This window comes from Notothenia rossii, assembly GCF_949606895.1.
Source record: "Notothenia rossii genome assembly, chromosome: 10".
NCBI classification, from domain to species: domain Eukaryota; kingdom Metazoa; phylum Chordata; class Actinopteri; order Perciformes; family Nototheniidae; genus Notothenia; species Notothenia rossii.
In genome coordinates this window covers 63,994,564-64,018,151 of record NC_136908.1, presented here as the reverse complement: position 1 = coordinate 64,018,151, position 23,588 = coordinate 63,994,564, and the positions used below count along the sequence as shown (strand labels likewise).

The following is a 23,588-nucleotide window of genomic DNA, read 5'->3' as shown; positions in this document are numbered from 1 at the left end:
AGTAGAAGTAGAAGAAGAGGAAGTAGAGGTAGAAGAAGAAGAAGTAGAGGTAGAAGAAGAAGTAGAGGTAGAAGAAGAAGAAGAAGAAGTAGAGGTAGAAGAAGAAGTAGAGGTAGAAGAAGAATAAGAAGTAGAGGTAGAAGAAGAAGTAGAGGTAGAAGAAGAAGAAGAAGTAGAGGTAGAAGAAGAAGAAGTAGTAGAAGAAGAAATACGCTGACGCTACAAAAAGGCACAACACTGTTACTCTGTTTTTACTGACATGTAACTTTTTATTTCACCTTGCTCTCTGTTGTTTAACGCAGTGCATGACATTAAGGATTTTACATCTAAGCTCATTTACAGATGGCCCTGAGCCCAATAGAGATTGCCCTGAAAAATGACGGACGAAATGACGCACGAAGGGTTTGGGGGGCCTCCCCCTAGAACACTTAGATGTTAGCAGGTCTTAGATGCTGTCTGGTGCATTCTCTAGACTGAATTATAAGATGAACCACCACAATATTATATTCTACAATTTCTATTTTATTCTTCATTTCACTTGTTTGTTTGTTCTTGTTTGTGTTTGCTCTCTTGCATGCCCTGCATAGCTAAAAGAAATACTTCAGTTGTTGGTCAAGACACAAAAAAGTAGAAAACATTACATTCAGTTGTAACTGCCAAAACAAACATTATTTACACTATTATGGCCCCTGTTCAAAATATTTGTAATGTTATCTACTGTAAGTTGGTCGAATGAATGCCTCCTCATCCGGAAGCTGACCGAGCAGACCCGAGCAGCCGTCTAGAGGAGCCGAGCGCATCCGTGAAGCACACAACATGGTGACGTCAGAGTTCCCGTTATCCGGCAAATCTAAATCTCTTCGGTCAAAATAATTTCCCTTTAGCGCAATACCGCTTCAGTTGGGCCACTTATGTGACAGATAAGAAGAGTCCATTCTAATGTCTAACACTTAATGTGGAGAAAGAGATGTGCTGTGTGGGTTGATTGTGCGTTGATCTGTTGGTAATGCCTCGGGGTTCCGGTGGGCATGTAAACAAATGCATAATGCTGCGCTATACTTTGTGGCCTCACCCGGTTGCATAGCGACGCTTATTGTTTAGGTGTCTTTTAATAAGCAGGTAGTCATATCATTAGCTAGAACTAGCTGGATCTGATCGATATGGACATAAACGAGAGTGAAGTCTAAACTGACGGGAGAGAGAGATCAGCTGCTGCTGACGAGTCGACACGCAGCTCTGCATGATCAAATGCAGCGGTGAGCGGAACAAAACACACACTTCAGGTTAGAATATCACACGTAGCTATTTTAATCACCTCTCAAACTACCGTAACTAGTTATAGATATGTTTAGTGTTACTGTAGCGTCACTCATTACTGATCCGCAAGCTGCATGACACTGGCATAATAGATTGCCCGATCGGGCAACCAGCAGGTGAGGCTTCATGGCCCGAGCTAAATACTAGATGGCCCCGGGCCATCGGGCAGTCCTTAATGTGGAGCCCTGTTAACGCACATTCAAAAACGGAAACATTTTCGGGAGTTTCAACCGGGTACCGGCCACCGACAACGGGGACTTTGCCCGGAAAACGGGGACGTTTTGATCACCCATCCGACTGTGTTTACAGCTAAGCACACACGCTAACATTAAGAATACAAGCTCACTTAGGCTTGAGGCTTTTTTACACGTTGCTTGACTGGCTGCCCACATATCTGATCAAAGCATAGTAACGTGTATTATTTATTAATTGTGACATTTATTGTACTTTTTGATGGATGAATGATGCTCAAAGTGAGGGCCCGACACACACACACACGCCCTGGCGACCGGACATATTCTTTATAAAACTAATAATGTGTTTTACCAGAAGAAAGTATCTTGTGCGAACGAGAAAGTATATCGTGCGCACAAGTTAATAAAGCGTTGTCTCGTTTTTTTCTTTTTTTCTCTATGAACCCTCCAGGGCTCCGTGGAATAGAAAAAGACTCTGAGCATGTGCAGTGTAGTTTTTACAGACAGGGAGGGAGGGGCATGACTGTAGACAGACACTAATTAGAAGAACAGACTAAAACAGCAATGTACAGACGAATCAGACATGATCTTAAAATATATTTTAACATGTATGTTAAACAAACACACACACACACACACACACACACACACACACACACACACACACACACACACACACACACACACACACACACACACACACAGAGAAGCAACATGGAATAAACAAACTGACTTACTACCTGGGATCCCGCCCAGAAGGGAAACCGACCAATGGAACACTGCCAAGTGCCAACTCACTGTCTAGCTCGCTCAGAAGTGAACTCTGTGTATAAATGTTGTGATCATTTTGAAGATCGGGGCTCTTGTTTCTGACTGGCCGTTCCTGAGACGTGTCTCACACGGTGGTAGAACCTGAGTCCGGAGTACTCTGCAGAGTGCTTCGGTGATGTATTTGTATGTTTTATCATAAAAGCAGATTATTGTTTAACCCTTATCCTGGCTGCTTTGAATTTTTCCTTCTTTTGAGAACCCGCTCATATAGGAACGGCGCGGAGCAGAGATTCTGCCCCAACAAATGGTGTTTCCCCGACGTGATGACGTCATGACGTGGTGACGTCATGAGTAGGGTTTTTGAGAGGAAAATCAGCAGCCAGCGGACGAATGGTCCGGAGAAGAGGCCTAGTGGAGGTATGGGAGTCCTCACAGGCTATACTTGCTGGGGAAGCCAAGTAGGGTATCGAGTCCAAGGCTAAAGTGAATAACAAATCTGAGGTTCATAGGAACCAAAAGGTGCGTTATAGGTCTGTTGGGTTTAAACTCCCATTCTGTTGAAAGAAATATCGCATCTTAAAAGCTGGACAGACAGTAAGGAGGATATATTTCTTGTGAATAAATAGAATATATTATTGAACATGAAACAGCCTAAGTCAGATGAATAGATACGAAGTCATAATGAAAGGAGAATTTTAACGAGAGGAGCGTGAGTTGAGAGCTTACGAGGACAGTGGGTTCGAGCAGAAAAATGGAATAAAAGGATAGCAGAAGTGTTAATTGTTGAAAGAAGCCCCCCCTTTTCCAAAGGAGAGGCTGAGAGCTACAGCAGGGGAGAGAGAAGGGGGTGTCAGTATTTGTCTGTGAGAGTTCCCCCCACCCTTTTTCCTCTCGAGAGCGGCAGCAGCAGCCCGGAGTGTGTCTGCTTGCTTTTGTCTCTAGTGATCTGAAGTTGGAGTGAAATACATAGAAAATTAACAGATCAAGGTGTGATTTGAAGTGGTAGATATATTGAAATAAATAAGAAACAATGATTTGCTGCTATTTAAATATAGTCTTTGAGAACTGATTGATACCGTTGCATTGCGTTGTGAATTTCATGGTATTTGTCATTAACTAAGGATTGTACTTAATTATATTCCAAGGGGAAAATTATATTAAATACATCAACCTTAGGGGAAAGTAAAAAGAGGTTTACTGAGAATATGAAGTACATTAAATGTAAGGCTTTATTCAAATTAGATATAATAGGTGGATTTTTCCATCTAGAATACGACATGGAAAGAGGAAAATTTGTTAGACATGAAATAACGAACTCATTGGAAGAAATATATATATTGTGAGGTTATTTAGGAGTTGTTATCATATACAGTTACTCTCAGTTGATGGTTGTTTAAAGTAGATAGGAAACTGAAAACGTAAACGATCCACCACAATGGTGTTTTTTAATTGATGAAGAAGGAGTAGAAAGTAAAAAGAAGGTTTTTGTAAGTTTGTCAGAGGGAATCTGTTAATGTTCAAGCATGACAGAGGTGCTGCACGAGGCTAAAAGCCATCTCACACAGTTGGAGAACAAAAGAGGTTTTGATGAGAGAAGCTTGGGCCGGCAGCTGCAGGGCGCAGTGAGACAGAAAGACAGGAGAAATGAGACGGTTTGAAGAAGTATAGAGAGAGTACAGGTTATATAGAGTTACTACTATTCTGGAAAATGTCATATTGTTTTGTGAGTAACATGAAATAAGAATATATTTACTAGATATAAGAACAACAGGCTTATCTAGGTTAACAGAACATTGCTATTAACCAGTTTCAGCTGCAACTATCCTGTCTTTGTTCTAAAGAGAACGTACGTTGCATTTACAATTAATATTAAGAAAAGTTCACAATAGATACCATTAAAGACCGTTTGGGATTAATAGGACGAGTTTGTCATAAACATTCGTGCTTAGATGGAATAAAAGTGTTGAGAGATGTTCTCCAAAATGGGAGTTTTCACAATGCTTTTAGTTTTTATTAAAACAATTAAGTAATAAGGACAGAAAAATGTTCCGTGATGATTTATTTAGGTTTCAGCTTTAGTAATAATGAAGATTACATTTTGTAATAATTCCTTTAAGTGTTCCAAAATATATTCATTAACTGTAGTCAGATTACTTGTTTTAAATATATAGCGCTGGATACAGTTAGTTTTGTATTCTGTTACAAATCTAACCATGCTTGTAACACACAACTTCGATAAACAATTTGAAAAGAATAGAATAAGCAAGAAGATTAAAGATTAATCTATAGTGGTTAAGAAAAGTTTTTTGTTTTGCCTATTAACTGAGAACTGAAGTAATGAAGAATAGGAAGACTGTTACCATTAATGGGTTTAGCATTCACGTGTTTCAGCATTCCTGACCATATAGACACTCAGCTGTTTTATTTTGTCACCCGCTGGGGGAGAGATTTACATTGAGTTTTTCTCAGTAGCTGATTTGCTGTGATTACAGCAGCATTGGATAGTTGTGCGCCACCTTTGGGTTGTACTCTGAATCAGGGTGTTGGTGAAAAGTTGCTCATTGCAAACAGAAGAACTGTGCAAAGAACACATCTCAGAGGAGGGTTTCACAGTTTGCTTGTGCCTCGTTGTCAAGGCAACAGTGGTGTGAAGAGGTACTGCAGTTTTTGGGGATTTCTGCGGCACAGAGGACAACGTGTGTCTGCTGATTGTATCACATTGATCCAGAGGTCCCTTCCCCCTCAGGACATCCCAATGCCAGAGAGAGTTTCCTTGGAGCCCACTGACCAGGGCCGGTTCTAGCTTTTTGGGGGCTCTGCCACTGACTACAGCTGAAGAGGACAATGAATCATTGACTGTTCTCAATATGACAAGATCTTGAGACAGGCTGGTCTCAGTCTGTTCAGACTCTGAAGAAATCATGCAATGATTTTACAGCATAACTGTGCAAGAGTTTATCAGAAGGTGGTGTAGAACGATATGCTTAGTGTTTAGGAAGGGAGGCTGATTGTTTAATGATGGTCTGGAATGCTGAAAGGGTTAAGGTTTAATATCCTTGTTTGGCAAACAAGACATCTGATTATTATGTCACACATGATAATCTTGACATAGTGACTAGCTATGGGTAAACGTGTGGACGTTATACCATTATTATCATGAACTAAAAATAAATAGGGAAATAGTATCTGGTTAAAGATGAATGGATTTCATATCCTAGAGAGGATTAGTTATATTGTGAATACTTCACAAGGTATTTACTAATGTATTTTGAAGAACACACAAGAACACAGGTCCAGTTTTGTTTTTTTCTAGATTACATTTTCCATTACCAAAACTGTTCAGCTTAGGTCTAGCTTTAGACTTTGATAGTAAAAGAGTATTTAGGCTTATTTTTGTATATCTGACATTTTTAAATATGTTGGCTATTCACTAGATAGAGAGATGGCATTACTCTCTATTTGTTAAGAACATTTCTGAAGATTAAATATTTGTTTCATTCCTAATATTCCTATTTAGGATGTAATTTGAGAGTAACAAGGCTGATGCTGAAATTGGAAAATATGTTAGTGGTTTACATGATGTAAACAAAAAAAAAAAAAAGATTTTGTTTGTTCAACCTCCAGTTAGATCTGAAACAGTAATAATGATTGATTTGGCCAAAGCTTAGTTTAACATCCTGATGTAACATTATGAGGTATGTTCACTTCTAAGGGTAAACAAATTGATAAAATGGATTATTATTATTATTATTGATTAATTTGGAATATTAATTCAAAAGGCCGTTTTCTGCAGGTTCACTTAAGAATGCCTTGCATGAACATTTGTCAGGTATTGTGTTTCCTAGGGGCGGTATATTAATAAAGTGTATTGATCATTTGTTTGTTAAACATCTGAAGAAAATGGTGCTGCGAACACGAGAAAAACTTTGTTGCATTGGTTGACATCAACACAATGATGTCACTAGTACAACTCCAGCTAGTAGAATATTAAAGTCTCTGCAGAGCACGACACATGGCCAAAAGACTGAGACCAAATGACCTTTGACCCTGACTGACAGTGTGACTGTGAATGAATGCCAGCATGTGATCAGTGTAACTGCATGATTCTAAAACAATGACTAACCAAGCATGTCTTTAGACTAACACATTATTCTGGAGCTCCAAGGGAAACGAGAGGTTTCCTAAAAAATGTTGACATGTTTCTAATATTGATTGAGTTATAACAGGTAACACAGATGCAGAATCAGTGGCCAAGGGGCTACTGAGAGAGGTAATTCCAGAATGAGAATGAGAAGGTGAACTGTGATAATGAAAACAATTTGTAATATTTCAACAGGTATTAAAATAACTGAGGTTTGAAATGTAGAAAGAACATATTACAGCTAAGTTAAAACATAGTAATGTAATGAGATAGAATTTAATTTAGACAACATCTTGTAACTAGCCTGGTAAAGAAGTAAAAGCCATAGACTGTTTAGATCATTATGGGGATGTACATTTAATTTAAAGTCATAATAGAAAGACAGTTGATGACAGTATGTTGAATTTCTGTATTCATTTTTCAGCTTGATAATATCCAAGCAGTGACAGGTAGAAGCAGTCTCGCCTGGAAATTATTCACTTTGTCAGTATCATGATTTTAGTTGTTTTTAATCCATAACATTAGTTTGTTCCATTACCAGAGACATTAGCAGTTCATATTATATTTAGATTTTAAATAGGATCTCAAGGATTTCATTTATAATAACACAGATGCTTGTTAGAAATTCAGAGCTATTGAGATATGTTATTTATTTCACCTGAAGATGTTGGGGTTTATTTTGTTGACACAGGCCAAGTATTAAGATTCTGAAGCTGCACAGGCAGATAGGAGGTCTGCAACTCATTTAGAAAACCTGTTCACAGACAGCTGTTGTTTTAAGACACCCCACCAACAGGCTCCAAGCGGCCTACCAGTGGTGGGTCAAACCCCTGAGGGCCCAGAAGCCCTGAGCGTAGACTTGAGGGGTGGGTATCAGATTTCTCCACACAGGTTCCTGAAGCCAAAAGGGGGACCCGAGGAGCAGGAGGCCGACACAGCGGAGTTCGTCTGGCTGAAGGTCATCAGGTCTACGTGACTCAACCCCAGGTTCTCCGGCCTCTACAGAGTGACCCAGAGGACATCTCATGCCGTCCGCCGAGGAGCAAAGGGGGACATCTGGTACTACTGGAGCCAGTGTGCGGCGAGGAACACTCCGGCTAGGACCTTGGAGGACATCAGGACGGACCTGGCTCACACACACACACACACACACACACACACACACACACACACACACACACACACACACACACACACACACACACACACACACACACACACACACACACACACACACACACACACACACACACACACACACACACACACACACACCAAACTGACTTACTAACTACCTGGGATCCCGCCCAGAAGGGAAACCGACCAATGGAACACTGCCAAGTGCCAACTCACTGTCTAGCTCGCTCAGAAGTGAACTCTGTGTATAAATGTTGTGATCATTTTGAAGATCGGGGCTCTTGTTTCTGACTGGCCGTTCCTGAGACGTGTCTCACACGGTGGTAGAACCTGAGTCCGGAGTACTCTGCAGAGTGCTTCGGTGATGTATTTGTATGTTTTTCCATTAAAGCAGATTATTGTTTAACCCTTATCCTGGCTGCTTTGAATTTTTCCTTCTTTTGAGAACCCGCTCATATAGGAACTGCGCGGAGCAGAGATTCTGCCCCAACAGTACACAGAGAGACATCATGGAGCACCTGCTTCTGCTGCTGCTACTGCTGAGCGCAGGTAACGTCTTTATTACACTATTTATTAGAATAGATATTATTATATTGTTATATCATCACACCAAAGACACGAGGCGTCGCCTCAAAGATCTTTAAACTAATAACAGGAAAACAAAGCTCAAATAAATAAATGTATATAAATCTGAGAAGTTAGAGTTCATAAGAACAAATTAATAATGAGATATATTTAAGTTGATATTTTATTGGACATTTTACTTTACCTTGCTATGATTATATACTTTCTTACTTTACCTTTTGAATGCACTTTCATTCACTTCTTATGTCCGTATACATATTTATATTCTGTTTTATTTAATAAAAGGTTTTTATTACACTTCCTACTTTAGGTAAGGCAAGGCAAGGCAAGTTTATTTATATAGCACTTTTCAACACAAGGCAATTCAAAGTGCTTTACAAAAAATGAAAGACATTCAGAAAATGGCATTTAAAATCAGTCATTAAAAAGAAAAATTAATAAAATAACCATTAAAAGAAAAAATACATGGATAAAAGTTAATATAACTTTAACTTAATCTCTTTATATAAATATATTTATTTACCTTTATTTTTATATCTCTTTTGCACATTCTTTATTTAACTTCCTTTAATATATAAATAGTAATTATTTACTTTGTATAGCTCATCCATTCTCTACCTTCTTAATTATTTTTAAGTATTATTTGTATTTAGCGGTTTCCAGAAACAGCCCACCCTTTCAGATAGTGGGTGTTTCTCAATGTTGAGTAAAGCTGCTCCAGAGCCATTATTTCAAGCATACTACGTCATCGAGTGCCGCCGAAGTACTGTTGCAATGTCCAGCATACTTGGAATTCTACCGAGCCCGGCGTACTTCGTTAGGAGAAATGTCGAGGCTGCACATGTGTAGACTCCGCGGTCTTAAAATCCCCACAATGCTTTGCGCACGGACCAATTTCCCCAAAGATGTGGCGGAAAATGTAAGGCGGGGCCTCTCATATGATGCTCACCTGCACACTTGCTCGCCTGTTCCACTCTTAGTTTTCCGAGGCTAAGGATTCTTGCCTCGCTTCTGAAGCAAGATGCTCGGCAGACATGTGCTACCAAGCAAGCGTACTCGACATTGAGAAACACCCACTGATGAAGCAACCAGAGGCTTTGATCTGATAGGAGCATGTGGTCACGTGACAGGAAACCATGACCTGTCATCAGTCCCCAAAAATAAACTTAACGCCTATCTTCCTCTTTCAGATTGTCACCATGAGTTTTCAGCAGATCACATATTAATAGTTCAGTCACACACCTTACATGATCTTATGTTTATTAGAAGCTAGGCTCGGCCTCATCACCCCCCCCCCCCCCTCTGATTAAGCTCTGTGAATATGCCCAACTGGGTAGAACCAAATTGGGGTGCTGTAAAATAGAGAGAAAATTGACGTTCAGTCATTTAATGGTCAGATATTGAAATTGTGATTCCATAGATGTGTCTCCCATCACCTAAAAGCCCTGAATATTCTCTCAACTCAGTATTTACATTATTTAATTCAAAGAAAATCAGTAATATCTTTAAAAACTACAAGTCCCTTTCTATCAGCTGTGCACCGTTGTGGTGTAAATATAACCCATCTACGAATTAGATCAAATGTAAAAGTCAGCTGAATTAAGGTTGATCCTGCAAGGAGACGTATTGTGTGAAGAGAAATTGAAGATGTTGTTTAATTGCTGATATATTTATGATCCACGTTAAGTATTCAGTTTCGGCGGCAGTTCTTCCAGTTTTTCCAAAGGTCTTCTCATCAGGGCTCTATAAATAAAGAACTACGGCAGATCGGTAATATGTAATGCCGTTATGTGATGACTCTCAAAGAGAAAAGCAAGCACACGCGGAATAAAGTATTATTATTATTTTTTTTAAATTATTTCGGATTTCTTATCGAATAAACACCATATCCCAACGTGCATTGCGGCTAAAACATCCAAATCACTGAACTTAAAAGATAGCTGAGGATTATGGGTAAAAAAACAAATGTGTGTCTCAGAATCGAAAGGGAAAAACACTGATTAGAAGACTTCTGGAAAAACTGGAAGAAGAACTGGATTGTTCTGCCCTGTTTAATTACATCACAAACATCACAAAATATGCACATGAAAATGTTTACATGCAAAGGTTCTGTGTAATACACAAATTGATACTATCCAAGATGGCTGATGGTGTGTCGTGGCTCGGTAGCTCCTGATTCAAACCACCGGCCTCGACTAAAACCTACAATATACAAGACTGTTGACGTCCTAGTTATTGTAGAGGATGAGTTACTCAACTTGCCGGCGGTTAAAATTAAAACTATGACCCAGGACGAGCTAGTCCTTGTAGCCTCTAACACCTTCGATTCCGAGTGGATCGAGACTTCTAAAAAGACGTTGTTTAAACTCTGTCCTGAAAGCAAGCAGCGGTGTGAGGCCTTTAGAGGCAACCAGAAGGATGCAAACAATATCAAAAGCTGCCTAAAAGTGCTAAATGAGTGAAAACATCCCCCGTGTTGTCTCCCCTACCTGGATGACCTGCCGCCTGTTACGTTTAACAGCCTGGATGTGTCCAACCTGCTGAGCTAGATGGAGCGACTGCACAGCGAGGTTTGCGCGTTAAGACCCGTAGTGGAAGTCCAGGCAGATATCGGTGAGGACCTGCGTGCTGTGGCTGCGACCATGGACAGCAGAGCTACTGCCGTAGAACGCCAGTTGGAGTCGAGGTTGTACCGAGTGACGCTGAAACCGACTGTGGGAGCGCTCAGGGTGATGGCCAGGATGGTGCGGTGTCGGTGAAGGATGCGAGCCCCCCCAGCTCTTCTACTGATGTACATCCCAACTGTGTTGACCCGGTTGCTGCGTCAGGGACCGTGAGTGCCTGTGTGAGCCCTGGAGGAACTGCAGTAAATTCGCAGGTATGGAGTCAAGTTGTGAAACAGGGCCGAGGTCGGAGGAATAGGGCCGAGGGCCAGTCTGCCTCATCTAAACAGCTTGTTGGGAAACCTGAATGGAGGATGCCTAAGCCTATTGTTGGCACTGCTGCACAAGGGAATATAAAAGTGATCCGTACGAAGTTGGTGAGTGTTTTTGCCCCCAGACCTTGATGCTGAGACACTGTCCGAATATCTAACTGAACAACTCTGCCGTGATGTTAACTGTCACCGTATTGACACAGCGAGCAGCAGATATAGCTCCTTTAAAGTGTGTGCTGAGTGCAATGACGTTCCGGAGATGTTTAACCCAGAACTCTGGCCTGAAGGCTCAGTTGTGAGGCGATACTATGAACCACGTAAAGCGGAGGTGATAGGGGCTAGCAGCAGAGCTAGACCTGCTGCTGGTGCGAGGGTACTGAACGGGGCTACGGCTGAGCTGCTGAGCTAAACGTTATGCGGGTTGGATCATTTAACGGTCGCGGGCTGCACCTGGGCAACAGCACTGCTGATAGGATCCGACGTGTAGTGGTGGACAACTTGCAAGAAACTTTCTTACCAAAGCAAGACTTGGGAAAGTTGAACTCTCTTAATGACAATTTCCACGGGGCTGGTGAGTCCACTACGGACCTATCTGTGGGAATAGTGAGAGGAAGGATAGCAGGGGGCGGGGCTATCCTGTGGCACAACAAGCTGGATGCTGTCATTAATGTCATCAGGCTTGAAGTTGACTGGTGTGTTGCTGTACAGATCAAAATGAATAACAAGAAGTTTAGCATTCTCAATGTATAAACACCATATGAGTCACAGCATAATGAAGATGAACACCTGAACAGACTTGCTTTTATACATTCTTTTATTGTTGATAATCATTCCACCAGTGTTCATGGAGTGGGGGATATGAATGCTGACATATCAGACAAAAGGTCCTTTGCTAAGCATCTGCTACAGTTCTGTGAAGATAACAATCTTATATTATCAAGCTAAATACTTCTGCCTACAGATAGCTACTCGTATATAAGCGAGGCCTGGCACACAACTTCATGGCTTGACCATTGCATAAGCACGGCTAACGCCCAGGACATTGTAAGATCAATTGAGATTGTGTATGAGGCATCAATGTCAGATCACATTCCTTTTGTAATGATGGGAGAACTGATGTCCTGTTGAGTGATGTATATCTACCCAAAGTGGCAACTCTCTGTGTTGATGTGGGTTGTAATGAAAGCTCTCACCGTGAAGACCTCTGTAACATGTATGATTGTATTGTGGGAGCTGTATGGGAGGCCAGTAGACCGTGCTATACATACTCTGGGAAGAGACACAACGTGAAGCCAGGGTGGAATAAACATGTGGCTGATCAACATGCTGAAGCTAAGAATGCTTTTGGGGCCTGGGTCCGGGCAGGAAGGCCCAGAGAGGGGCCTGTCCTGGATCTCAAAAAGCGTACATAGGCTAGATATAAATATGCAGTTCGTTATGTCAACAAACATACAGAAACATTGAGAGTGGATTCTATGGCTGAAAAGCTCCTTCATAATGATGTGATGGCTTCTGGAAGTAGGTGAGAGCTCTGAACAGGGCCAGCACGTCGTTACCGTGTGCCATAGAGGGAGTATCTGGAGCCCATAACATAGCTGAGTTGTGGAGTCAACATTACTCCACTATACTTCATTGTGTTAAAAGTGACCCCTATAAGGTTGGTAATGTTGTGAAAAGTGACACAGTGGGAATCACAGCTAAAGAGGTTTATCGAGCAATTGCACAGCTAGCTGATAACAAAGCATGTGGCTCTAACCCGAATCACTGCAGAGCACCTTAAACTGGCAAGCCCGAAGGTTGCAGTTCTTCTTTTTGTTTTACCGGCCTCATGACTCATGGTGTGTTGCCAGACTCCATGTTGACTGTTACCTTGGTCCCTGTCATTAAGGACAAAGCGGGCAAGGTAGGGAGCTTGGGTGACTATAGACCAATTGCTCTAGCCAGTGTGTTCCAAAGTCCTGGAAATAATTTGGCTAGATAGACTATGTTCTCATTTATGTTCCTCAGATAACCAGTTTGGCTTCAAGGCTAAGCATGGCACTGAGCTATGCATCTATGCTTTGAAGGAAATGGTAGAAACATATAGAAGACAGAATTCCACTGTTCTGATTGGTTTCATTGATGCCTCTAAGGCTTTTGACCGGGTTAACCATCACAAACTGTTTTTAAAATGAGACAAAGGGGTGTGCCTAACAGTATAATTAGGATCCTGGCTTATTGGTATGCCAACCAGAGCATGCGGCTCAAATGGGGGAATGCAGTCTCGGCGCCATTTGGTGTTGGTAATAGAGTCCGCCAGGGGGGGGGCTCCTCTCACCATGCCTTTTTAATATCTATATGAATGATCAGATGATTTAAGTGTCTGTAAAACAGGGTGTGTGATTGGTAATGTGATTGTAAACCATCTTATGTATGCTGATGATCTGTTGTTTCTCCTAGCAGTGCTGGTTTTCAACAGTTGCTAAATGTTTGTTCTGATTACGGAGTCAAATGTGATGTTAAATACAATGCTAAGAAGAGCGCTGTAATGATCTGCAGAGTGAATGATGAATAGCAATCTACAGATGTAGCACTCTAGATTGGACTCCACCCAACGGATTCCAGCCGAAAACCCAGCGGATCCCAGTAGCTGGAAATGTAAAGCCCTCCCACTATTTCCTGAGAGGAAGTTGCAGGATTTTCCATTTCAGGATGTAACCATGAGATGGCACTTCATTCATAAAGACACAAAGACATGGGTGAACTTTGTTCTTCAGTTTGTTTCATGTACTTTCAGTACTACAGCAATGTTTGCAGCTCTGCAGTTGTGTTTGCTGAACAGACGGAGCGCTGGACGTCAGATAAATGAACAAAAGAAGACAAACAAGAAAAAAACACTAACAGGAGCACGGTATGGGCTCTGCAGTGTTTAAGGACTTGTTAGTGGATCAGAAACTGTGAACTGAGTTGGACAGTGCTGAGTGTTGGGCTCGCCGTGGTATCAGCGCTGGCCTGCTCTGTTCAGTGGTTTGGGCTGCCTCACCGCCTTTGACCACCAGCCCATCCTCAAGCCTGAGGTACACCCCGTGATTCGGCCCATACGTCGCCTGCCTCTCGCCCTGCGCGACGACGTCACCGCCGAGCTGCAAAAACTCTTGGACGCGGGCATCATCGAACGCATTGATGCTTCCCCGTGGATTTCAAACCTGGTGGTGGTGAAGAAGAAGTCAGGGGGCCTGTGACCGTGCATCGACCTCAGGCCGGTGAACAAGACCGTGATACCTGACGAGCCAAGGCTACCTGCAGGTTCCGCTGCACCCTGACAGCCGCAGCCTTACAGCTTTCGTGATGCATGTCGGAGTGTTTCGCTACACCCGCATGCCCTTCTGCCTCAGCTCGGCCCCCAGCTGCTTTCAGAAAATCATGACCACCATCTTCGCCGGCATGACGAACGCCTGTCACAACCTCACACCCAATGGGGAAAAGTGAACCTTCGCCGTTCCAGCCATCGAGTTTGTGGGGTTCCGCCTGACCGCCGACGGCCTCAGCCCGCGACACTCCAACGTAGAGGCGGTGCTGCGCATGCCTGAGCCGCCCTGTCCCGCTCAGGTCTCTTTGTTTCTGGGGATGACGGCCTACTACCTGCGCTTCCTTCCTCAGTACTCCTCCTGACACAGGACGCGGTCTGGGAGTGGACCCCGGCTTGCTCTGCCGCTATTCGCCAGCTCAAGACGCAGCTCACCTCAACGCCGGTGCTCGCATTCTTTGACCTTGCAAGCCCCACGTTCGTGACCTGTGGCGCGTCCAATACGGCAATAGGAGCGGTGCTGTCCCAGATCCAGGGGGGCCCAGAACGCCCGGTGGCGTTTGCCTCTCGGTCCCTCAACTCGGCCGAACAGAAATACTCGGTGGGGGAGCGGGAGGTGCTGGCCTGCGTCTGGGTCTGCGAGCGGTGGCACATGTACGGCTCTCTCAGCCCTGCTTGCCCCGATCGGGGTCGGGGCACAAACCGCTGAGGATCTACCGCTGGTCAGAGAGACTCCTGCCGTATGACTTCACCACAGTTTTTACTCCCGGCAGGGAGAATGTGGTGGCTGACCTGCTCTCCCGCGCCACCCCCACTCCAGCGCCCGGCGTGGGCCCGGACACAACAGAGTCTGAGCTCATACTCATGCTCCACGCCCCGCTTCAGGCCGCGGTTTCCCTGGAGGACCTTCGGCTCGCGTCGGAGGAGAACCCCGCGCTCTCCCGGTTCCACACTTACATCCGGGAGGGATGGCCTGCGAAGTTCCCAGAGGAGTTGGCGTCTTTTCATCGGGTCAAGGACGAGCTGACCTGCTGGAACAGTGTCTGCGTGGCCCGGGGCCTCCGCACGTTCGTCCCCATCGACCTCAGGGCACGCATATTGGCTATGGCGCATAAGGGCCACCTGGGTATCATGAAGTTGAAACAGCGCTGCAGGGATTTGGTGTGGTGGCCGGGCATAGATCGAGATATAGAGACAATGGTGAAGGAGTGCATGGCCTGCATGGTCAGTGGCAAAACTGGCCCGCCACCCCCACCGCCCCTGCAGCCCTTGCAGTGGCCGCATGCGCCTTGAGAGCACATGCAGCTGGACATCTGTGGGGAGCTCCATGGCGTCCCGCACCACCAACGCTCCCTCCTGGTGGCCTACGACCTCCATTCTAAATGGCCAGAGGTGGTCGCCACGGGGTCCATAATGGCTCGGGTGGTCACAGACTTCCTCTCCTCTCTGTTTGCTCGGTGGGGCAGTCCTAACACCATCGCTACAGATAACGGCCCACAGTTTATCTCAGCTGAGTTTGCCACCTGATTGAACACGTCCGTACAGCTTTCTACCACCCGCAAGCAAATGGGGGGGGGGGGGTGGAAAGGTTCAACCAAACCCTAAAGAACGGGATCAGAGCACACCTGGCTGATGGTCTTCCATTCTCAGCCGCGCTGCTCCGCACCCTGCTTCACTACCGGGCGACGCCACATTTGACTACCGGCAGCTCCCCAGCCCTCTTGATGATGGGCAGCTCCCTTTGGATCGGCTACGTGCCCCGGCGGCCGTCACGCCAACAGCCGCACCCTGCAAGAGCGCCAGGGTCGCAGAGGCTCAGCGTTGCATGAAGCAGCGGTTCGGCAAGAGACGGAGGGTGAGAGCGCCTCCATTCACAGTGGGGGACTGGGTCAGGATTCACCGTCCTAACCGGGACCACAAGCTGCTATCCTTCTGGACGGCACCGATGAAGGTCACCGCTCAACTGGGATCAGCCACCTTTCGTCTGGCCGACGGATCACGGTGGCATGCAAGCTGGCTTCGGAAGGTGGCACCGCCCCTCATCGTGGACCCAGGGCCCAGGGGGGACTTTGCTTTTCCTGATGAGCAGTTGCAGGGTCCAGCCGGGTTCCCACCTGAGCCGGTTGAGCCAGTGGTTCGTCCTGAAGCTCATCCGGCCCGTGTCCGGGTCAGACCAAGATACTTGGAAGACTATATTGTGAGCCTGTGACTCTCAGGGGTAATGTTCAGAGCATAGTCTTTTGCGTTGCAGAATAATCCACATGGCTATGCTCGTGACTGGCAGTCTACCGAGTTCATCTAGCGTAGATAGCTAAAAGTTAATTGGGTTCCTTGTGGGGGGGGGGGGGGTAAATGTTATGGATGTGTCACATCAGGTGTGACTGTCTCTTTTAAGATGGCACCGGGTTTGGGGATGTGTGAACCGGATACAGTTAGTTGTGGTTGGATTGAATTAGCTTTTGTCCGTTGTTCCCGCGTCCCAGGAGAGAAGCTTTAAAAGTAAGAGACAATGGAGTCTCTGAGAAAGGTTCAAATGGGTACTTTAATTAAATGGCGCGGTAATGTAACAAGCAGGAGATGGTTGGAGAGAAAGGCTGCAGCTTCCTCTCGCAGTCCGGGCCATGAAAAAGAGCGAACAAAGCTCCGTCACCTGACTATATATCTCATCATTTGGCTCCTCCTCTTCAATGGCGGCTGTGGTGACGTAGGGGGACCTCCCTCCTCGGTCTTAGATATTTCCGATATCGCGCATAACAGAGGATTTAGACGTTGTGCATTCAATACATAACTTGACACGCCTTTTCTCCTCATACTCTCTTTCATGACTTTTTATTTAATGTATTTTAACGGTTGTAATCGCTTGTTTAACAGAAAACCGGGAGTCAAGTTACTGGTGATATTTCGGAGACTTCTTCCGGAATAACTTTTCAAAATAAACTTTAACCACATGCGAATGCTAACCGGAAATGTTTTCACAACAAAACAGTTCTAAAATGTATGTATGTTTAAACCGAATTACATCATTAAACATTGATTTTAATTTCTTACAGTTGTCATGGCAGCGTGTGCAATAACGTGTTCAATAAACGGTCAACCTAAATGTCGTAGTCCATAGTCTTATATATACAACACTGAGTGCTGCCGTAAAGTTGCTGTTGTCGCAGTTCCAGCCAGGGGCGGACTGACCATTGGGAACACCGGAAGTTTTCCCGGTGGGCAGGTGCTGTGCGTGGGCCGGAAGGCCACATTTTTTTTTTTAAATGAACAAAAAAGGAAAAAGTTGTTCTTTGCCTTAATCCTACCGGCCCACATTTGTAAGTGTTCCGGCCACTCTCTGGAGGGGTGGCCCACACCAGAGTCCTGCACGGGTCTGATTTTCAAGACCCGCTCCCGCCCCGCACCCGCGACGTGCAATACCGAACCCGCCCCGCTACCCAAACATATTGCCAATTAGTTCCGCAACCCGACCCAAACCCGCATATATATGAGCAGTGAAAACGTGCAATTATTAACACACACGGTTGCATATTTGGCTCAAAAAGCGTGGGATGTTGGTTATTCTCTCCATCTAGGAGGACACCAAAAGCCTCCAGACGTTGGGTTTTGCTCTTGAGGAAGAGTTATTGAAAATGCTGTATTCTCCGCTATAGAGAGCTTCACCTCAGCCATTCAGAATGTGGCGCGCTCAGCAGCAGACTGATGTGCTGCAGAGGTTATGAATATGCTCGGTCCCGCGGGGGAGAGGTCTGAGGATTTAAACATTAAACTAAATTATTATTATTTAAATATATTTATTATGCAACACCCGCGACCCGACCAGCATCATCTTTGTTTTACCCAGAACCGAACCCGGAAAAAAGCGTTTGAAAAAATACCACCCGTGAATCACCTTTTTTGCGGGTCACCCATCGGGCACCCGCGGATACCCGACCCGATGCAGGACTCTGGCCCACACCCCACTGGGCTGGGCTGGGCCGTTTTGATAGGCTACCTTTGGTCTATCTATCAGATAGTTTCAATTTCACACATCAGGCCCGTAGCAGCTGTCACTGCGTAGTGAACGATCAGGAGTGAGTGACTGAGAGACCAGCTGGCAGTTGCTGGATAAACAAGCTCAGAAGCGTAAAGGCGTTTTTGTATAGTTTGTGTATACAAAGTTGTAGCGAGCCCTGGGTTCAGAGGGAGGAGCTTGCATAAGGGATGGTGTGGCAGGGAAACGGGGTTCAGGGGAAGTGGCTGTAGCCTTAGGATAGAAAAGGAGGAAATGACGTCTGACTCAGAGGTCGCACGGCTGTGGAGAAGAACGTGTTGCCCACATTCTGTTAATGAGTTTAGGCTAGTTAGCTAGCAGGTTTATTGTTTTGGGTGCAGTCACTTTTGCCTCCACTTGCTGTTCAAATAAATGTTGAAAGAAAAAGTAAATCTGTTTACAGTTCTGTTTAATATGGGTGTTGAGAGATCTATCCATAGATTTAGTCCCTAATGTTGCTCTCAAAGTGCACCAGATTGATGCCTTTAACTTCAACATTTAAAGCATGCCCCCGGACCCCCCTAGAGGAGGTGAGGCCCACACCCCCTGTTAAATTGTCTCACCCACATTGAGGATGCTTAGTACGCCCATGTTTTATTCCACGCGTTAAGTCAGAAAATTGGGTCCAAATGTTATTGCATCAATGATCTGTTAACATTCAAATGAATAAATATATGCTGTAACTATTTTGCTCTAGGCAACTCAAGGGCTCAGGTAATGTGATGATTCTCAGAGTGAAAGAGTGACAATAATTTATATAGCACCTTTAATGATGGCATTCAGCCCAAAATTGCACACAAATCAGCAAGTTAGGCCACCACAGGATATAGACATGTGCTGTTAGGCCAGTGGTTTCCTGTTAGGCCAATTCAGCATATACAGTAAGATGAGCAAGTATTTTTTTTACCATGAAAAACACTTTACATTTGTTTTTTCCATTTTTCTTTTTTACAATTTTAATTTATTATCTTTTATGAATATATCTGGTTGTATATATTGCTCATTTTCCATAAAAGAAACAAATGTATTTGAGTTTGTGTTTTATTTGAGTTTGATGCATAAAAATACTGTACTGTATATGATGATTACTTTTACCATAGAAGGCCAGCTCGACCATTTGGTAAAAAACTGTGTGGTCAGTCAAAAAAATTAATAATTGTTTGTGCTTATTTGTGGCCCATTTGATAAGAAAATGCAAAAAAATAATGTTTCCATAGCTTTTGTCTTGGTCTGGCAGTTAAAGGGTTAAATGCATAGGATTTTTTGTTAAGTAACATACTTTCGTCCCTGGCCGGCCGATACATGCCGCGCATTCAGTGGGCCTGTCTGTCAATTAATCCCCGGCCACTTTTTCCTCCAAGTCCACCCCTGGTTCCAGCCGTTGGTGAGCCGTGGAACGGAGTTTTTTTTTTCTTGGTGGAAGAAATACGATAATTTTAAGTCAATACAATCATTTCAATTCATATTGGGAGTGGATTCCTTAGTTTGTTTAGTATCTGGCCATGTAATAAGTGGGATAATGTGCAGCGACTTGGTCATTATGGGGAAAAGAACACCCTTCAGGCTCATCAATATCAGCCTGACTGATTACGTAAACACCAGGTTTACTAATCTACCAACAAAATGTTTCTCTGGTGTCGGAATGTCTCGCGATGCTAGTGAATTCATTCATGAATTTCATTTTGGGTTAAAATGTGTTGTAATTGCGTTACTGAGAATTGTAACGAGTAGTATATTACCCAAATATCATTAGTAATGCGTTACATTACTTCGTTACAGCATAAAATAATACATTACTGTAACTCCGTTACTTTTGTAATGCTTTACACCCAACACTGTTTATCAAGACCTACTGTATACCGGCAATGGAGAAGAAGGGTGTTGGGAGAGTTTTGTCACATTCCATGGATAGGAGAATTCAAAAGGACTTAGGAGAAGAGACTGCGGTGCTTTGAGAATCAACTGCACTTTCACTATCCCACGTGTTCATGATGCGCCAGCGGACGTCCTGAATGTGCGTCTGCTGCTGTGGGGAAACTATGGAAACTACAGTTTTCTATACAGAGGACTACAACATGGATGTTTAATAAGAACGAGGGACTCATCTAGAGACTCTGCACCGTGCTCAGGGGCCTCTTGTATAATGCCGTGCGTAGGATTCACATGGGAAGGTTGCTTATGTAGTAGAAATCCGAAAAATAGGTCCATACATTTTCCGACATTTTCCGATTCACAGAACATTGCGTACCGGCTAGGAAAGTGCTGTACGCACTTTCCTAGCAATCGACTAGAAATGCGGTGTAGCTTTTGCGGGCTTCACGTAACGCCCAAATTTGCCTATAAATAGTCAAAGAAACGCCCTTCATTCATTCTTTCATTCATTCATTCATTCTTTCATTCATTCTTTCATTCATTCTTTCATTCATTCATTCATTCTTTCATTCATTCTTTCATTCATTCATTCTTTCATTCATTCATTCATTCTTTCATTCTTTCTTTCATTCTTTCATTCATTCTTTCATTCATTCATTCTTTCATTCATTCATTCTTTCATTCATTCATTCTTTCATTCATTCTTTCATTCATTCATTCTTTCATTCATTCTTTCATTCATTCATTCATTCTTTCATTCATTCTTTCATTCATTCATTCATTCTTTCATTCTTTCATTCATTCATTCTTTCATTCATTCTTTCATTCATTCATTCTGACTGACTGCATGGAGAAGATAACAGGAAATGAGGACAGAACAGCTCAAACATCTCACACCGTGTCAGGTTCTGGTTCTTTTGGGGAGGTGAGATAAATCATATTGTTTGGTGGATGCAGTTTGAACCAGAGTAGCAGCATGGAGGTCGGATCGTCACCAAAATAAATAAATAAGTGTTCCGAAAAAGGTTCATGACAAAAAGAATACACATAGCCTTCCTCAGGCAGTGTGTTTGTACCGGGGACAGGAGACCCCCCCCCTTGATGAGAAACTGAGAAATGATCGGGGAATCCCTCCGAAGTGGAGTCATGACGACTGGATATGAATTATGTTTTTGTATTTGGTGGTTTGTGTCCCAGCTGTCGATCAGCTGTGCGCAGCGTCTCCACTGCAGCCTGTGCATCTCAACCCCCCCCCCTCGCCCCCCCTCCGCAGCAACTCTATATCCACCAGTTAAAGGAAATACAACTAATGTGTTGTGTTGTATCAGCTGTACAGTTTACCACATGGTGTTGTTAGTTTCCATACCTCCTGTGTTTTACGAGCGACTTATCAAGTCTTGGCAAACGGCATAAAACACGATTAAACATGTTAGTATATAAAACCATGCTCGTATCTACAACCTATAGAAACACGGCGTCAGTTTAGACGTAATTCTGTCCTCCTGCTTACCGCATCATTTATGAGAAAACATTTCATAACATGAACACAACATATTCCAGGTGGTTTTAAATAACATATCCGTATTTATTTATTTCTCCCAGTTATGTGTTTGTGTGCTCTGAGGAGTCTCAAACAGGCGTTTGTTTAATCATTTTAAGATTGGCTTTAATCAATGTTTGAAAATGAATTCTTCATATATGATAAATGAGAAGTAACATTTTATTTGTGGTTTTATTTCCACATATTTCTCTCCATCCTTCCTTCTGCCAACGGGGTCGCAGTTTCTCGTCTCTCCCGTGTTTGTGCTTAGTGCGTACGCATGGGTTAGAGTTTGCGTGGAGGACCGCACGTTTTCCCGTCAAGTTAGTATTTTATAAATCGCAAACATTGCTTAGAAACTGGCGTACGCCATTTTTTGAGCGTATATCCCTTTATACATGAGGCACCTGGTGATGTTTTATGCTTTATGAACGTGGAAAACAGAGAAACATATTCTTCATGACCAAAGTTTGAATTGAAATAAAAAAGGAAAGTGAAACTTATGCTCGTCACTAGGGATGGGTACCGAGAACCGGTACTAAGTCAATACCGGTACCTGATTGGACGGTATCGGTATACCGTTAAGCCGCTGGACAAACGGTGCTGCTATCGGTATATCTGTTACGTCTACTTCCTTAGTTTAACTTTAAACCATTCTGGTTGGTTGGGAACCCTCATCCCGTGTGATGTATCCGGTTTGAGACCCCTCTGATTGGCCACTGTAAATGCCACTCCTCATCTCTCTCAACAGCGCTCTTGTTATTGTGGTGAGACTCCCGCAGGCATGGCGGACAGAGCGAAGCGATCCAAGGTCTGGGTGCACTTTAAAAAAAATGTAGTGGCGATAGTGCAAGGTGCAATCTATGTACTCAATGAGTTGCGTGTAAAGGGGGTGACACAAGCAACTTAATGAAGCATTTGCAAACGAGTCACTCATTGAATCTTAAACGGTGCTAGCGATACTGCTAGTGCTAATAGTGCTAATAGTGCTAATGGGCTTCAGCCGCGCCGTGTGTAAATGTGACCTGAGCGAAGGCTCGCAGGCAGGTTAGCTGCTGCGCACGGGTAATATGTTTTGTTTACCTGGGTGCAGTCTTGCAGGCACATCGCCTTGTCTTTTTTTAGTTTATTAACACCAAATTATTGAAAAGTATCGATAAGAGTATCGAAAAATACCGATACCGATAAGCAGTACCGGTACCGGTATCGATAAAATCCTAACGATACCCATCCCTACTCGTCACCCTCTCCCTCCGGTCCACATTAACACAAATGATCCCAATACGCAGTGGCGGACCGGTCCATCGGGACGAATCCCGATGGACCGGTACTGAAGTGAGCCGGTCGGACGATGTGGGCCGTCCTCGTCAACAATTTACTAGCGGTATTTACTTGCGGTACCGAAGTGGGCCGGTCGAGAGTCCCGGGCTGATTATTAGTCCCAGTCCGCTCCTGCCAATACGTATGATTGTATGAAAAGATCCTAAAATCAATACAAATGTATTTATTATAAACGTTAGTCCTTAACATCGATCACTGTGTATATCACCATTCAAACATCTTTTAAAAGTTGAACAACCCCCACACAGCTCAGTGAAATGTTGACTTTATTTGATCATTTCAGTAAAAACGTTAATATTTCTCCTTTTGATTATTATAGTGATGAACGTCAAAAACAAAGCACTTTGGCTGATTTTGGACCCCCTCACTATTTTTTGTAACTTTATAGTGCACCTATCCAACACATTCTCACTCCCAACTCGGCCTATGTTGACGTTAT

The 23,588-nt window shown here is 43.8% G+C and overlaps 1 protein-coding gene across 1 annotated transcript in view; it reads left to right on the top strand.

The window, feature by feature from the left end:
- The first annotated feature begins 7,993 nt into the window (after positions 1-7,993).
- LOC307022815 (scavenger receptor cysteine-rich type 1 protein M130-like) overlaps positions 7,994-23,588 on the top strand; it is a 46,430-nt gene continuing 30,835 nt past the window's right edge. Inside the window, exon 1 of the mRNA XM_079655707.1 lies at positions 7,994-8,109. Within this exon, the coding sequence (XP_079511833.1) occupies positions 8,070-8,109 (40 nt within the window). The 5' untranslated portion in view covers positions 7,994-8,069. The remainder of the gene's footprint in view (positions 8,110-23,588) is intronic.